Source organism: Artemia franciscana, unplaced genomic scaffold (genome assembly GCF_032884065.1).
Source record: "Artemia franciscana unplaced genomic scaffold, ASM3288406v1 PGA_scaffold_30, whole genome shotgun sequence".
Classification (NCBI taxonomy): domain Eukaryota; kingdom Metazoa; phylum Arthropoda; class Branchiopoda; order Anostraca; family Artemiidae; genus Artemia; species Artemia franciscana.
Window position 1 is genome coordinate 36,505 of NW_027062662.1, and position 12,513 is coordinate 49,017.

At 34.4% G+C, this 12,513-nt stretch overlaps 1 protein-coding gene across 1 annotated transcript in view; it reads right to left on the minus strand.

The window, feature by feature from the left end:
* Positions 1 to 710: 710 nt before the first annotated feature.
* The window catches only part of LOC136041601 (phenoloxidase 2-like), a 76,480-nt gene continuing 64,677 nt past the window's right edge, over positions 711 to 12,513 (minus strand). Inside the window, 5 exon segments of the mRNA XM_065726304.1 lie at positions 711 to 1,069; positions 4,646 to 4,881; positions 8,458 to 8,596; positions 12,297 to 12,377; positions 12,379 to 12,474. Of these exon segments, the coding sequence (XP_065582376.1) occupies positions 842 to 1,069; positions 4,646 to 4,881; positions 8,458 to 8,596; positions 12,297 to 12,377; positions 12,379 to 12,474 (780 nt within the window). The 3' untranslated portion in view covers positions 711 to 841.

A 12,513-nucleotide genomic window follows, 5' to 3' on the forward strand; every position in this document is an offset into this window, starting at 1 on the left:
AAACGTTGTTCCTTGTCTGTATTTCCTCACTATCAAAAACTTGTTTATCGTTGTTTAAAGCTAGGGGTAGTTTAATTGCCAATATTCAAATGTGTTTGAAAAAAAATATGATAGCCCGAGAACGAATGTTTTTTGTTACCAACGAGCATTGATAAATGTTTTAACGTTAACATTTTTTAATCCTCCAATTCAAAAAAAATTGAAAAGAAAAAAGTAAAATAAAAAAAAGAAGTAAGTACTACACAGGCTAAGGTGAAGGCAAATGTTGGACTAAATGAATGTTTAAGCGAATGTTGAAATAAAGCAAAACAAACTGTGAGCATGTAAGTTATCAAAAGGTGGAAAAACAATATCCTATGAACGGTTTACATTATTAAGTTAGACCTTTCAGGGTAAGTTTTTGGGGATTTTTAACAAGTCCAAAAACACTGTATGAATGCTTTTAATACTTCTTCTACGGTTACCGTAACTGATGGGCAGTAAGGTGAAATATTTAGGGATCATTTAGGGGGGGCTCAATAAAACGAAATGACTATATACATTTATAAAGCTATATATACATATATTATAAAGCTCCGACTCCTTCATCAGCCGCGTGACCTTGGGTCGGTACATGAAATATTCTAAATACATTTTTGTAATTAAAGTCTACATTGATAAGACTTACTATATTCCAAGTTTTTATAAAATAGAAGTCTTAGGTATAGTGCTTCGGGTTGATAAATTTATTGTATATAAATATTTGTGGCTCTTTATCACCACAGAATTAATGGCAAATTACAAACACATAAAGCAATTCAAATAATGGTTATAATTTCCAAAGGTCCAGAATCATATTTCATTACAATCTGTTGATGTTCAGTAGAACCTCATCTTTGAACTGAACCACAACCTCCCTTTTAAAAATGTTTGTCAACCCTTCAGTAAAGTCTTCATACGTGGTTGTTGCATCTTCAATAGGACGATCAAATGGGAAACCCATGGGTCTTTTATCAGGATACTTATCGTCTAAGACACCGCAGTAGGACGTCCCTCTAGAGCAGGGCTTATTAGTAGTCTTAACAGGAACCTAAAACATAAAATTTGCTGGAGTTTATGCATCGTGCTGGGGCAAAACCTGAGTAAGGGTAAATGTGGCGTTAGTTATAATTATTTTAGTCTGGTAAGCTGAGTTAGAAGTTAGAATGCTAATCAATTATCAATTCTGAGCCCACGAATGAGTCTGGAACCACACACAAAAAGAAAATGATTCCGCAGGATGAGAGTGCCGTGAATTAAAACTTTAAAACAAACAAAAAATTAGCAGTATAGTCCCCCCTCACCCCCAAAAGTTGGATGTACCCTTTCAATTATGATTTTCATTTTGATCATGATCAGCTCATGATGTTTAGTTCAAGGTGTATTTTTAAGCCAAAATTCTTTTTTTTTGCGAAGTGATGCCCTCTTTTGTTGCAGAAATAATATTTAGTATGTGACAAAAGATTACATTCACATGCTTACAAACAGAAACGAGTTAAGTGGGCACGCAACAGGAACAATTTTTGTCCATGACCACCCCACCCAGGAAATTTAGTGGAAAAGAATCGAAAAATTTCATTAAGCCCCCTCCCCAAAACAGTGGGATGCACCTTTTAAATTGCAATTTTAATTTTGATCAGGATCAATTCATGATAACTAGTTGAAATTTTCAGGGATATTGAACTAAATCAAAAGATACCATGTACATCCAGCTTGGAACAGATAAAACAGTGAAGATGTTAAAAGTAGAATAGCCAAGGCTCAAGTTTTTTTTTCACAGTTAAAAAAAAGTTTTGAAGAATAGGAAGATAATTCTGCAAACCAAAATTAGAATATTAGTAGCTACAGTGATGACAGTGGTCAAGTACGGCTCTGAAGCATGGGCGCTCCGAAAAGTGGATTAAGATTTACTAGATGTTTTCCAGAGAAATTGCCTACGGATTGTTTTGGGTACCCGGCTGACTGACCGTATTTCGAACAGTAGGCTTTACGAAAAACATGGTTCAATTCCGCTTTTTAGGGCAAATATCAAAGAATGGTTGGGATGGCTAGGGTACATTCTGCGGATGAAGAATGAAAGATTGCCGAACATTGTCCTTTTTGGCCAACCGACTAGGGCTAAACAGAAAGCAGGTCGTCTTCGTCTGGGGTGGGAGGACGTCATAAAGAAAGATTTAAAGGAAATGGGAACTTACTTGGAGGTAGTAAAAACGGATGCATTAAATAGATTGGGATGGACAAGGATCGTGCATAGCTGTCTTGGCCTTAGGTGACTTGGTGCTGCGGTGAGTTGTTAGTAGTAGTAGTAGTAGCAGCAGTTTCTTTGAAAAACTTCTTTCTCCAGAACTTTTTTGAATCAATAATCGTAATGAACATATTACTAATGAGGGTTATGTTTTTTTCATTTTTTGTTTATATTGACAAAGGTCGTTCTTTACTTGCAATTTTTTTTAAACCAACAGTTTCTTTTCAGAAGTATCTTTATGATAGGGATCACCAGCTTTGTTCCACCCTCAGCCTCTGTTACTGACGATCAAGTTTTTATACGTATCGCAACGCTTCAAGACTAGTAATCGTCTTTGAAAAACTTTATCTAACAAAAAATTTACAAGGGGTATGGGGAGGAGAGGAGTCCCTGATAAATATCAAAAGTTATTTCAGAGTCTTTATTTCTACGTTTTTAAGGTAGGATTCTTCCTGGAAATCGTTTTTGGGTAAGTTGTCCTCCAAACCTCCTCCTTCTGCACAGGGTAAAACACATGCATGTAGTTTTATATTATAAACTTCAAATATCTCAGCATTGAGAAGAGAGCTGTCTTCAAAAGCGTCCAAGTTGTAGACTTAGTTCAAATACGTTAATTCATAATGTGTGTGGGTTGGGAGATAAAGTCTCCTATCCCCCCCCACCATTTTATGTAAGTCTGAAGAATCTGTCACTGTCAGTTAGCAAATTTGGGCCAAAAAAACTTGTTGAGGCCTCAGGGAGGTCAGGGATCCTGAACACCCAGAAAAACCCTCCTGATCCTCCAACCGTGTATTTGTCATTCAGCTGTAAATCTCTGAGGATAAATTTATAATCAAAAAGAACAACTTGTCGCATAAAACTTTGTCCACTTAGTCCACATCGAGCGACGTATTTTAATAACTAGGAAAAAAAGGTGTTATTTGGTAAGATTTGTCGTATAATTTTTTTCGAAGTTTACTGTCTTAATTAGAAATGAAGTCATTATTATATTTTCATTTCCTTTTTATAACTGGAAAGGTAGCATGGTCTAACAATATTTTTAATGAATATGTAAAGCCTCAAATTAACTGATTTGTTGCTATGAGGCTTAAAAATAATTGTCTCTTCTTACTGCTCATTTTGTATGAACTGCATATCTCTTTAGAAATGAATGAGCCACCGTGAGGCACTACGACTTCTGAAGCTGGAAAGCAGTAAGGATAACTTTTCGATAAATTCGAATCCAGTAGCTATCTCCCAGTTTTCATTCGATAATACTTGACCCTCTTTAGACCAAAATTGATGTTTTGCGGTGACAGTAAACACCACTTCACGGTCTTCTGATATCTTTTACTAGTTAAAAGGCATTGGAGGTATTTACTCTCTAGAAAAATGTGCCACCTCTTGATATTCTTAGACCACTAGATCGAACAGATTGCCTTTTCCACAAAACAACGACTCATCCTTTTTGAGAAAATTACGAAATTTGTATTTTAGTTGACATCGGTTTGAATTCTTGGCAGTATAGTTTTATTTGATGGTGTCGTTTTCATCAAAGCTTTTTTCATCTCCACAGCACAAAATGGCAACCACACTTTGCCGAAGCGTAATTTAATTTGCTACTTCAAAAGGGCATTATAACTTTCAATTTCTGTTCAAATGAACAATCTTCTGTATTCCAGGATCATTGGTTAGATAATATTGCCCCTTGTGGAAAAAACAAAACAAAAAGAAAAACAAAACAAAGAAGAAAACAAAAAAAGCAATCAATCAAAAACGTGTATCCATAACCATGATTATCGAAAAAATATATTAATTATGAGTTTTTGTAGATAGAGGCCCAAAGGCCAAGCAATAGCCAAGAGTTCTCTGATTTGCTGATTTGATGGTTTATCTTCAACAGATCACTCCTGTGCTTGCCCCCCTCCAATTTTTGAAATTTCACCCGTAATTTTCAATGGGTATTCTTAAACATAATGAATGTATTATATTTATATCACTGTGAAAACTACACTCTATCGATGAATATACTTTTATCAATTTTTTTTAAAGTTTCGGTTACTACTTGCACGGGATGGTCTCTACTTATAGTTCATTACCAGAAAGTGTTTGAAAAGCCAAATGACCTCATCTTTACTCCAGTCAGTAGCAATGACGATCAGTTCGAATCGCAACCTTCTGCCGATCCTTTCGGTACAAGCGTATGCTCTGGCCACCCGCAGCCGCAAAACTTTTCATAGTTAGAAAGGGCATCATTCGTGTTTGGACTCAACCATCATAAAATTACCCTCTCCTGATTTATATGATGCAATCAAACTTATGTTTTACAATTACAGTTCCTAATATTAAGGGTTGCTCCTTACTCATAGTCCATTACCCCAAAGTATTGAAAAACCAACTAACCTCATCTTTACTCCAGTCAGTAGCAATGACAATCAGTTCGAATTGCATCCCTTCTGCCGTTCCTTTCGGGACAAGCATATGCTCTGGCCACCCACAGCCGCAAAACATTTCATAGTTAGAAAGGGCATCACTCGTGTTTGCAGTTCTTCGTTCGTAAACTCTGAAGAACCTTTCTATGGGAATAGTTACTGATGACTCTCTTGATGTTCTATCTAGTTGAACCATTGGGGCATTCACTGTAATAATCAAAATTTATAAACAAATGGAGCCTTGTAGAGGTAGAGAGTTATTGTTGTCCATTTATTTTGATGTTAATAAACTGAACTGAACTGAACTGAAATATTTAACATTAGTTGGATTTACCCAAGCCCAATTGTTACTTGCATTTAAGCAGGTGTCACTGCTTGTTGTTGACATTTTTTGACGGTCATGTTTGAAATTTTATTTTTAGGTTTAGTTTAGACTCTCTTGATGTATGATCATTTTTAACTACTGGTGCTATCACCATAATAATTATAATTTCTTATTAATTATCTAACATCGGTGGGACTCGATTCTATCCTATGTTTCGGTAAAATGGGCAACCATTAGGGCATACACTGTAATAATCGAGATTTACTAATAAATATTGAACATTAGTTGAATTTAATCCAGTCCCATCATTACTTGCACTTAAGCAGGTGTCACTGCATGTTGTTGACATTTTTTGACGGTCATGTTCGAAATTCTATTTTTAAGTTTAGTTTAGACTTTCTTGAGGTTTGATCATTTTTAACTGCTGGTGCAATCACCATAATAATTATAATTTTTTATTGATTATCTAACATCAGTGGGACTCGATTCTATCCTATGTTTCGGTAAATAGGCAGATTGCACTACATATTGTTTACGTTCTTTGACAGTTTTATATAATATTTTGTTTTAACATTTAGTTTGGACTCCCTTGATGTTCAATTTAGTTGAAAATTAGCATATTTGCTGCAATAATTAAAATTTGTTAAAAAAAAAATCTAACATCAGCGAGATCAAATCCAACCCAATGATTTTTCCATAAAATAGGAATATATCACTACTTATTGACACCTTAGGTTAAGTTAACCGTGACTCCCTTGATATTTAATTTTGTTAAATGACCGAATCCTTCGGTATAACAGTTTTGCTTTTTTAAGACATATTTAATGTAAGTAGGATTTGATAAAATCCTCTGTTTCAATAAGCACCTGGCAGATGACACTACTTATTGTTAACATTTTTTGGCAGTTTTTTTTATATATTTTGTTTTGATATTTATTGTTGGTAAAAGGTAAAAATAGGTAAAGAATACGGTATTAAACTTTATAGTCCCTACCAGCGGTGCAGACCTCCGTTTCTTGGCCCTTCAGCCAGGAAGTGCAATTGGGGGCTGGGGGTCAACTATCCTGTGCTTTGCACACCCTTCCTGTTTACCTTCCCCAGATTTCTCCAGGTGCCCATATAGAGCTAGGTTGACTCTGGCTTAGCTTACAGAGTCACGCCTTTGACCTCCTCCCAAACTAAATAATTGGGTATGCCCTCGCCGTCTCATACAAAATATTTTCAGTCCAGCACACCAATCCACTCGGCCAGAACTCTCTTCAAATTCAATATGATTGAAATGATAGCTTATTCTACTCGATAATTATAGCCTATTAAGAAAAATTCAACATCAGCCAGATTCAATCCGAAACAATGTTTCTCCGCAAACTAGGCAAACATCATTGCTTTTTGTCGACATTTGTTTTGAGTTTTGTTTGATATTTTGTCTTGAAATCAACTGCTGACTCCCTTGGTATTTAATCAACGTAAGCTTAATTTCAATAAATATAATTCACTACGAAATATCCTGCATCAGCGGCATTCAACCCAACCCCAGTCAGTAACAACTGCCTAGTTGTAAACTAGGCAGGTGCCACAGCTTATTGTTGCTATTTTTTGAAAGTTTTTTTTTTTTTTTTTTTTTTTTTTTTTTTTTTTTTTTTTTATAGTGGTGACTTCTTGATGACTTATCTAGTTGATACACTGGCAGATTCACTGTATTAATTATAATTTGTTAAGAATCATTTAAGATCAGTAAGATTTGACCTAATTTGAATTTGAATCTTTTTGAATTTTTTTACATTTTTGTTTAGCAGGTTATTTTGAAGTTTACTATTGACTTCCTTTATATAGGATGTATTTGAACTGATGGAACATTTATTGCAATAATTGTGATTTATTAGGATATATCTGACTTCAGTAAAATACGATACCATCTCATGTTATACTAACAACTATGCAGGTGTCGTTATATGGTTTTTGGTGTTTGACGGTATTCACGTTCTATCCCTTTTTACTCGTATTTGCATAGTCTCACCAACCTCACAGGAATTGGAATAAATGCACGATAGGGTTTTGAACTAATTTTTTTATTTCTTAAAAAGAATTCTCACCCCTTAGATTAAACAGCCAGCAGTATTCTGTCACTTTTGTTAATTTGTTACTTCTAGAACATGTTTGTCCAAAATCAAAACACATTCGAAGCAGAAAAGGTTTTTACCAATTAAAGATAGTCAATATTGCGATGAAAATGATAGCGAACACCGCTTTTAATAAAAGTTAACTGAAAAAAAGAATCTACAAATTTCGAAAAGAATTATCAGCTGCCACCAAAGGACCTATAGCTTTTATGAGTTGTATTCCTATCAAAGTTTTTTTTTTATGCGTTTTTTTTATTTTGGACTGCTCCAGTTGACGTCTGATCAGATAATTAGACCAATAGATGAGCACCAGTATGCTCACTGCTCACTCTCTACTGCTGCACTCGTTAATGCGAGCAATAGTTTTTTTGGAATTGTCCGTTAAAGACAGTATCCATCAGTTTATTTATTAATAAACCAATGTCTTTATTAAAATTCGCAGAAAAACCTCTCATTTGAATTAGAATCTGCTTCTGTGCTCACAGCTTTAGTTGCTAGGAACTACCTAATTTCACAATCCCCGAATTTCTGGAATTACATTTCTCAGTAAAAATAAACAGTTCGTTACCACGAACTGTTTAACACCTGTGTGTTTATAATACTCATCTATCGAAGCTGAATCAACCGTCTTCAGTATTACTCTAACGACTTAATGAAGTCTTGTTGTATTCGTATTTGTTTATCATTTTGCTTATTGTGTTTCTTTTTCTCTATCTTTTTTTTTGTTTGTACTCCGTCTTCCTTTTTTTATGTGGTGGGTTTGCATATAAGTAACAATAAAAATTATTTAATTATTCATTCGAATTTATGCTCGTCTTAGATTTTATTACGACTACTTACTCTTCTTAGAAAAACTTCTGTTTCAGAAAAAAATTTATTTTGTTCTTTCAATTAATCCTATCAATATTCTATACACCTTAGCATCTTTTTAGATATTTTTCCGATTTACAGGAGCTGTAAATATGGCATATTTATTTTTCTTAATATTTATAATTTAACTGTCATCTTTTATGTAAGGATTTCAGTGTTAAACACTGTCTGTTATTAAACAAAACACAGAAATACAAGTTTCAGGGGAGCAGAATTTTCTTATTCTCATGAAATCTAGTTCTGGGTAGACGAAACCAGGGTAAGCGGGATATTCTTGTACAGGTACTGGGCATTTCAAATACAAAAACTTGAAATTTCTTGTATTCCTTGAGCTTTAAACATTGTCACACTCATTAGTGACTGCTAACGGTATTGCTGTTATCTGTAGTCTAGTAATTACCTAGTTACCCCAATCTTCGACCTAACAACCTTGCCAACTTTTCAACAGTTACACTAAATAAAGCTTACCAGTTACGGCAAATTTGTCCATTTCTACGGCAAGCAAGGTCTGCTGACGGAAGGTAAGTTTTCTTCCAACTTCATCATAAATAGGAGTCATAAATACACGAAAACAAACTCTTCTTGGGGCTCTTGTGTCATTTCTCACCTAAAAGAATAAAATATTTATCAACGACCATATACAAACCTTGAAATTTTCAGTCCATTTCCATTCAGGATTCTTATCCATTTGATATCTCTCTCCCCTCTTCTTTTAATAATATACTCAAGAATTTCCTAGCTTTGATACTCCTCACCCTTGATTTTGTTTTATTTTTGCTTGATTTTTTTTACGGTGTAATGTGGATCACATGCTCTCTAAATTCTCTACTTTTTCTGTCTCTGGTTTTCTCTTTATTTTTCTTTCATTATTGAGTTTTGTTTATTCCATTTTTAACATTTCAGTTTTTCAAAAACTGAGCTATGGATTAAATCTGCCTTGGATGGAAATATGGATACAAAAAGTAGTTTGTTTTATTTCTAGTCAAGGGAAGTGTCACTGCAAATGTTATGGATCTATATCATGGGCAGTGCAACAGCGCTACCTAAGTAAAGAGTGATGTTGACACAATGTAATTTTTTTTTGTTCAAGGTACTTCGTATAGAAAGAGTTGTCGTAAAAACTTCAAAAGAAACTAATTCGATTGGAAACTGAAAGTTCTAGTTCTAGTGGATGTTTAAGAGTCAAAGTGTTTGGAGGGCAACCTATCCCCTCTACACGTCCATAATTTCTCCAAAATAATACTATCAAGATTTTGAAAACGCCATTTTGTTCAACACAGTTGGAAGTTCCAGTAATTATGTCTTTGGGGATGTTACCCCCACAGCCCTTAGTGCAAGGACTATAAATTATGCCCATTGCCCATTGTTTACATATACAGTTTTTATAGAGGAGTAGTCGTACAAACTCTGGAGGGGGCTCATTTGATTAGAAATTGAAAGTTTTAGTGTTATTTTTAAGAGTCAAAAGACATCGAAGGGTTACAAGCCCAAGCTCTTTTTTCCCATATTCGTCCAATCGAAATTTTAAAATACTCCTTTAGTTCAAAATAGTTCAAAGACCATACACCGACGTTTCCATGATTGACACAAATTTCCAGAGCCTGGGGGAAAGGGTTGTAAGGTATGCCCTGTGGTATATAAGGTCTCTATGGAAGGAATGATTGAACAAACCTTGGGGGAGGTTCATTTGAGCGGAAATTGAAAGTTCTAGTTCTCTTTTAAAGAGTCGAAAGAGATCGGGGGCCACTATTCTCCCCCAGTCCTCTTTTCTCCAAATACATTTGATCGAAAGTTTAGGGTTTAAAAAATCCTCGAGCCGGGAGGCTATAAGGTTTTATAAAAGAGGGGGTCATACAAACTTTACAGGAGGCTCATTTGATCCAAAATTAAAAGTTATTCATCCCTTTTTAAGAGTCAAAAGTGTTTGGAGGGCAACTAACCCCCCGGCTCTATTTTCCATAAATGTATCTGATCAAAAATTTTGAGATGTCGGTATTGTTCAAAATAGTGCAATGGAAATTACTAGACAGCTTTTTTGTTCAGCATAGTTGAAAGATCCAGTAATTGTGTACTTGGGGGGTGTCAACCCTCCTCCCCTCCCACAGTCCTTAGGCCAAGGGCTGCAAGTTGGGCAATCCTCCCATTCTTTACATACAGTATATGTTAAAAGCAGGTGTCTGACCTTTACTTTGCAAAAAGACAAAGGGCATTCAAGTGAGCCCTTCAGAGAATATTGAAGAGAATGTTAAACTAGATCAAAACACGTTATGTGCATACGGGTTATCAAAATGGCGTAACTCAGAAAATATTGAGTATATTAATTTGAAACTTTCAGGTAATGATAAAGGAGATGATCAATTGACCAAAAAGGTAATATTTGGTAATATAAGATAATAGGTAATATAATAAAAAAAGTAAAAAGTAAAAAAGTAAAAAGTAATATAATATACTGCCACCACTATTACTGCTGGTACTGCTTCTAAAGCTAAGGGTATTAAGTCAAAACAGTTGGGAATATTGAAACAGTATTTCTATTTAAACAAACTTTACAAATATAAAATTCCTATGTGCATGTTGCACCTAATGCTGTTGCATCATTTGCTACTATGGAAGCTAAGGATATTAAGGTGAAGCTATCAACGAATATTTAGGTGGATGCTCATCAAAAGGATGACACGACAATATGTCAAGAACGGCTTACTTTATTAAGTTGGACATTTCAGGGTGAGCTGTGGTGGATTTTGAAGTAGCCAGAATGCAATATGTGCATACCATCAATACAATTTCTACGATTGCTGTAACTAACGACACTAAGGGTAATAAGGTTAAACTTTTAGGGAACGTTTAGCCAAAACGTATTTAAACAAACAAAAAAATACAAGCAAGCAGGCTTTCAAAAGGGCATATAAGCAATATCATATGCAGCGCAGCGCTATCATAGAACCTTTAAAGGAGCTAGTCCGATTGGAAATTTTAAGTTCTAGTGACATTTTTAACAATCAAATATGGATGGAGGGATAGCAACCCTCTTCCCAAGCCCATCAATTTTCCAAACAAGTCCAATCAAAATTTTCATATGACCACTTTGTTGAGCATAGTTGAAAGGTCCTATAGTTGTGTCTCTAGTAACATTGTATGTATTAACCCCCCACAGTTATGCCATTTGTCCATTATAATTTAAAACATAATGTTGTTTTAAAACTGAATCAAAAGGCATTGTATGTATGCTGGTTGCCAGTAAGATGGCTCAGCCATATTTCAAGAACGACTGAGGCTATTAAGTTAAAACTTTTAGGACTACTACTATTACTACTTCTACTTTTACAATTTAATTAAACCAAAAGAGTGTAGGTACATTCATTTATATAATTTTGTGGTATAGTTTTTTGGGGATGGTATTAAGTTTGATTTTTCACGTCAACCTGAGGAGGTGCAAAACTAACCTCTACAATACTGTATTCTTTTTTAGATTCACAAAAGTGTGTATGCTGTTGAAATTGTCGAAAGTTTTCTTAAACATACAAATAGCGAGCCAAACTATGAATTCTTATAGAAAAATGAAAAACTTTATAGCATTGTTTTATTTTTCCTTGAAAAGTGTTATTTCTACAATAAAAAAAGACAAATTATTAAAAAAAATTCTTTCATAAATTATGTTTTTAAAAGAAAAGCAAAGAGCTCCATTAAACCGAAAATGAGCAGAAATAAAGTAAAATAGCCTTCCAATCGTAAAACTACCATAAATTACAATAAATAAATAGATTAATTAAAAAAATAGAGATATTCCAATAAACAACCGAGTCAAGCTCAAAACAAGCAGAATTGTAGGAATGACACCCACCCTACCTTCTGAAGACCAGAACATATTTTGCACTTTACTGAAAACAAACAAACAAATAAATGTAGATTTACATTTTAATATACATATACTGAAATTTATTCCGTAAGGTCTTAAGTGTTTTTGAACCATTAACGTTAAAAAGTAGAAACATTCAAAATTTATCTTGTTTTCGGTTAAGTGCAATTTATGTTTTGGTCTCGAGAAGGCATGAGGGTTGTCAGCCCTTCTCATGTTAGTTTCTGCTCGTTTTTGAGTTTTACTCTGTAATTTATTACAATTTCTCATCGTTTTGGATTTCATTTACATCTTGGTTGGGATTTGTGATAATTTTATGATTGAGAGATTATTTGATTTTATTTCTGCTCATTTTGTTTTAACTTAGCTCTTTGTTTTTCTTTAAAAACTTGATTTGTCAAAAAAAATTTCAAATAATAATTTAATTAAATGAAAAAAGTGGCAAACATACTGTGAAACGGTATGCAAATGGTTCGTGGATCAAATGTGTGAGCTCAGCTTGAACGTTTCTACGCCCTTGGAGATCTATCCCCTTGGGCTAAATTCAGTCTTGATTTTCCCCAGCCAGTAGTGATCCTATTACCATTGCTAACGCTGACGTCCATGACGGTTATACCTCGGAACCCAAGCTAAAAAATAAAGATTAAAAAGATAAGGGACCAAAATAG